Source organism: Acromyrmex echinatior, chromosome 3 (genome assembly GCF_024713525.1).
Source record: "Acromyrmex echinatior isolate Ae372 chromosome 3, ASM2471352v2, whole genome shotgun sequence".
Lineage (NCBI taxonomy): Eukaryota > Metazoa > Arthropoda > Insecta > Hymenoptera > Formicidae > Acromyrmex > Acromyrmex echinatior.
In genome coordinates, this window is record NC_141854.1 from 23,240,715 (window position 1) to 23,246,444 (window position 5,730).

The window sequence follows — 5,730 nt, forward strand, 5'->3', positions numbered from 1 at the left end:
GCATTTTGGAGATAAATCTTTATACTGTTTTTTAAAAATATTAAACTTTTTGAAAAAAAATTTTTTATCAAACTACGCACTATTAAATACGTAATTATAAAAAATATATACTACAATTGATATTTACTACAAGTAATATTACTACAAGTGATATTTGATACAATACAAAACTGTAAAGACAAAATTTTTTTGAAAAGCTGTCAAAAGCATACTAAAGTATAAGTTTCAAACTTTAAAATGCTTTTTTATTTGTTTGTCTGCGATGATTTTTTATCGAGTTACAGTGACCTGAACATTGTACAATTTTAAGTTACATGTCCGGAAATTTTTCGGGTATAGTGTACATATGAATTGATATTTTGCACTCGTGGGATATTTACGTAATAAAGATTTGCGACGATGTAGCGTGACAAGATTTTAATAGCTAAATATGTTGAAAAAGCGATATACAAAAGATACTTCAGTCGATATTTCAGTTAATTATATATTGTGAAATACGTAATTGATTATATGTATATAAATATTATAAAATACGTATCATTTTATGTGTATATATATGTATTGCAATATAACTAAGATTTTAAAAGTTAGATATAGCCGAAAGTTCGATTATAATTTCTATATAGAAGATGCTGATAGAATGCTAATGCATCTCATGTCTTTTTTGAGTTTTCATTACACATTGCACGTAATAAATTTAAATAGATAAAGTTCAAATAATAATTACGCTTGAAATACTAATTACGCTTGAAATACATTGCTACTAAAGAAATAACACAGGTGTTCGAGCCAGGTCTGTGAATTGATAATTGTAGAATCAAGTGTTAAACAAAATTGCATAATGACGTGAAACACGTCTGCGTGTTTTTAAAAGTATATCTCAATAATTGGATGTACATACATATTGTGTGCGCATGAATGAATTATATTCTTATTTATCGGTAGTATCATGGTCAAACAGTTCGATAGAGTATATAAACTGCTGTGCGAATAAAATTTCACTGAAGAAATCGATCTCTTGGTTACGAGGTAAGAACCAATATACTCTAATAATCAATTTATTTCGTATTAAAATCGATATAATTTTGCAATTTTTGTAAATAATAATATTTTTGAATTATAAATTATGATACAATCACGTATTATCGGATGTTTATTTGCAAGACGCTCGTTAAATGCAATTTGCGCGTGTACATATACTTCTGTAAAAATAAAAATAAAAAATAATTTTGTTGAGTAATATAAGTTGCATAGTTACGTTTGTCGATGATAAATTTGCAGATGAATCGTTGGATATTGGTTTTTGCGGCGTTAGCTGCTTTGGCTTCGGTTGCCAACTCATCAAGTAAGTATTACATGTATGTGTGTGTGTGTGTGTATTGATTAAGGAAACAAATTAAAAAAAGAATTATACAATTAAAAAGATATGAATGTGCATGTTAATTGCAGTAACATTTTTCTGAACTTCTCTTTCAGAGAAGGTTGTATGCTACTACGGTAGCTGGGCTGGTTATCGAAATGGTAATGGCAAATTTGACGTCTCAAAAATCGATCCGACTCTTTGCACCCATTTCATCTATGGCTTTGTCGGCATCAATATGAATGGCAACATCCGAGTTTTAGACCCATGGAATGATGAAGCCGATAATTACGGCTTGAATGGTTTTGGCAAATTCTCCGAACTTCGTAAAAAGAGTTCTAGCGCTAAAATAATGGTCGCTGTCGGTGGATGGAGCGAGGGATCCTCGTCATTCTCTGCGGTCGCTAGCAGTGCGGAACTTCGTAAAACATTCGTCAAGAGCGTCGTTGCATTTTTGGAGAAACATAAGTTCGATGGTTTAGATATCGATTGGGAATACCCGAACCAGCGTGGTGGAAAAAAAGAAGACATAGAAAACTTTGTGAAAATGCTTAAGGAATGTAACACCGAATTAAAAAAAAAAGGAAAGATTCTTAGTATTGCTGTTGGTGCTACCGAGTCACTTGCCAGTTTGTCTTATAATATAAAAAAAGTATCCGAAAATGTGGACTTTATCAACCTTATGACATACGATCTTCATGGTACTTGGGACGGCGTCACTGGTCATCACGCTGGACTTTATTCGCCCACGAGCGGAGACAAGCTCACCGTTGTGAGTGTTCTTGGATCCGATATTTGAAATTATCGTATTAATTTCGTTTTCATTGAAAAGTTCAAAGAAAACATTTATTTCTCTAGCACGCAGCCGTACTCTATTGGTTGAAGCAGGGTTGCCCACCTGAGAAACTAATCCTTGGAGTGCCATTCTATGGTAGGGCCTTCACTCTCTCTAATAGTAAAAATAATGGCATTGGAGCTCCTGCCTCTGGACCAGCTTTAGCCGGCCCGTATACTCAAGATGGTGGCTATCTTGGATACAATGAGATTTGCGAAAAACTTAAGCAGGGAGGCTGGACTGTTGTACATGGTAATAAGGAAAAATCTCCTTACGCTTACAAGGGCAATCAGTGGGTTGGCTATGAGGATGAAAAGTAAGTATATTGATATACTAATATAACTCTCCCTTTCATTCCTTAAATTCATATGGCAATTATTTTTATTAATAAGATATAATTTTCTATAATATAATTTTAATAATGCCGTCTTTCTTTTTCAATCCATTCAATCCATTGACATGTTTCACTGCATGACAATATAATAACGTGTACTATATATAAGGTATTTCATCTTAATATTCATATAGAAATATCTTGCAAAGTAAGTATAAAAGATACGAAAAAAGTTTTAGATGGAAATGGAACGTTTTGAAAGGGATATATTTTAGTTACATTGTTTTTCTTCTAGATGAAAGCACCAAAAAGATATAGAGATAACTTTCACTTTTTTAAATGAAATTATATGATTCTTTAATATAATATTTTTCTCTCCTCTCTCTCGAATTATTCCGCATATAAAAGTACTAAAGTTGAAATGTCAAAAAACCAAAAATTTACGATATTTTATATCCCAACAGTGCAGAACTTGCAGCAATATTGCTATAATTTGTAATTTATTCTGGCACATATTGACATAAAATATTAAATATCTCGCAAATTATTAATTTTTTTGTAATCATATACCTTAATACTTTTATGAACAAAATAATTAACTTAATCAATTGGCGTAAAAGAATATATAATACATTTAAAAAATTATATGTTTTTGTCTACAGCTTTTTTAAAAATAATTATATGTTTTTTCAGATCTATTCAAGTAAAAGTTCAATACGTCAAAGACAAAGGTCTCGGAGGTCTAATGACATGGAGTATCGATACTGACGACTTTAACGGAAGTTGCGGTAAAAAGTATCCTCTACTGAAAGCAATGAACGCAGTGAAGAACTAAGTTCTGGTAGAATCAAGATAAATCGACTAAGAAATTACCACAAACAATGCACTTATAATAAGCAATGTTTCTACCTGTGACTGCACTTTCCAATGATATTTGCAAGAAAAATGATTACAATTTGCGATAAAGTTACGATATATTCTACCTATGCCGAAATATCAACGGCGCTCTAAGTACAAAAATTCAATTGTCTAAGCAGACTAGCTTTCCTAAATCAATGATTGTAATTATAAACATCTCGATAATAAACGGTAATAAATGGTCATGTTATACTATTCTATGACGTTTCTACTTGTTATACCTGTACAGCGTGAAACGTAATAAATAGATATGCTTTCTAACTTGTATAGTCAAATATATAAACCCATTTTTTTACATTCTTTTCCTTTATAATAATGTATAATATTTATTTACATGTATTGAGGAAGAGGCGATATTATGGTCAATGTATTATAGACCATAGTAATGACCCCTTTTAATATCTCCTCTATTATCTAAGTGGTGAATTCTGATGATTACATATATGAAATTATTTAGTCTAGTAACTTGCCATTATACCGACGCTAATATGCCAATATAACACAATAGCTAGCATTTAATTTTATTTTAAATAGCGTAAAATTTTGGAAATTTTTATGACATTTTAGCATCGGCAGCAAATTTTTTCTCAAAATTTCATTAATTTTTAATACTTAAATGTAGACATAATCAAATTTTTTTTAATTATCGGAACAATGGATAAATATCGATAATCAATCTTACATCAATGATAATTATAGATGGCTATTAATAATTATCTTTAGAGCTGCATGGCATACAAAAAAAATTTTACTATTTAATTCTAGAATTGGAAAGAGATGAGAAATAAGTTGAACCTCGGTTAAGAATAAACCGTGAGCTGTGCAACTTAAGTGTTTTTTGTATCATGGACCTTACAAATCACAGAATCTAATGTGAAATGCGACTTATGTGACGCAAGTAATCGAATACTCTGTCACATATCATCTCCCTTTCAATTATGTCCAGAAAAATATGATACATTTCCTTGGTAATATAGTTGGAAGATAAAGATATGTCTACCTAATGTCATTTCTCAGTAAATACGTTATAATCGATAATGTTAATAGTTGCATGCTTCAAAAGAAGAATTTTCAGACATCTTTCCGGAAAGTCTGAAAGAGGTATAAAAAATGTTTTTTAAAAAAATTTTAAAGATATTTTTTTAGAAATATAAAACATTTTTTGGAAAAGTCTTAAAAGTGTCTCTTTTAAAACGTTTTTCGAATGTCTTTTAGACTTGCGTGTTGTCTGGAGTATGTACAACAGGATTATGATCTATTACTATAAGAATAATTTCTTCTATTATTACCTCGTATTTTTTAAATAAACATTCTTTACACACATACACACACACACACACACACACACGCACACACACTCACACTGGATATAGTTTTCTGCTATAGAAATAGCTTCTTCAAACTCCCGCTTTGTTTTTATCAAAAATTTGTGGATATATATTATTGATATAAGATTTAATCTTTCTGCACACACACACACATACACACATATACACGATTTAAAAAAATTATATCTATTTTATATTTAGAAATCTGTTTTTCTTTAATATTTGTAAAAAAAATTAAGTTATTTATGGATAATATTGTTTTGCATAAATCACAAAATACAAATTTGTTATGTGTACAAATATTCAACTATTAATATATTTCACTACATATTTTTAATAAAAACGTTCTGTTTTACTATTTATAAAGTTACTATTTATTTGCTACCAACATATCATTTTGATTGTTTTATAATAATTGAACCATTGAGAAGTAATTTAATTTAATTTTAATTATAATATAAAATAGGTAATTTATGCAGATGACATCAAATCTTCCCATATAACACATCTCTCTGAGGGACATCCTCTGAACATCTTTAGAATATTTCTTGGAACTGCGTCATTTATAATTAAAAATCGCAAAATCGTCGATTAAATTTTGATTAGATAACATATTGGAAAAACCGCTTGACTCTGTCATTTTAGATAAGAAATGGGAGCGATCATTAATTATGCGGTATCGACAAATATATTATGTTTAATAATAATAATATATAGCATATTGTGGTACAATGTTCAAATATACATATATTTAAATATTTAATTCATCAATCATATGCGAATCATTTCTTACAAACACTAGATATATTATTAGTATTGTTAGACGCGACATTCTATTTTATTTGTACACATAACAAATTTTAATTGTATCATTGTTCTGTAAAAAAATATTTGGTACGGAAATTGTAGAGAAAAAAAAATTAAGAGTTATATTCAATTTGTAGACTCGTTTAAA

The 5,730-nt window shown here is 29.5% G+C and overlaps 1 protein-coding gene across 1 annotated transcript; it reads left to right on the forward strand.

Annotated features, from left to right (window-relative positions):
• Positions 1-930: 930 nt before the first annotated feature.
• Positions 931-3,708, forward strand: LOC105143323 (acidic mammalian chitinase). The gene is made up of 5 exons (XM_011051574.2): positions 931-1,029; positions 1,282-1,345; positions 1,477-2,132; positions 2,219-2,511; positions 3,223-3,708. Exons 2-5 carry the CDS (start codon positions 1,282-1,284, stop codon positions 3,362-3,364), a joined length of 1,155 nt encoding a protein of 384 aa, XP_011049876.2. The 5' UTR covers positions 931-1,029; the 3' UTR covers positions 3,365-3,708.
• The last annotated feature ends 2,022 nt before the right edge of the window (positions 3,709-5,730 follow it).

Coding starts and splice junctions, on each gene's coding strand:
- LOC105143323 (XM_011051574.2), top strand. CDS start 1,282: ATGAATCGTTGGATATTGGTTTTTGCGGCGTTAGCTGCTTTGGCTTCG. Junction 1,346..1,476: donor TTCGGTTGCCAACTCATCAA/GTAAGTATTACA, acceptor CTTCTCTTTCAG/AGAAGGTTGTATGCTACTAC. Junction 2,133..2,218: donor GCGGAGACAAGCTCACCGTT/GTGAGTGTTCTT, acceptor TTATTTCTCTAG/CACGCAGCCGTACTCTATTG.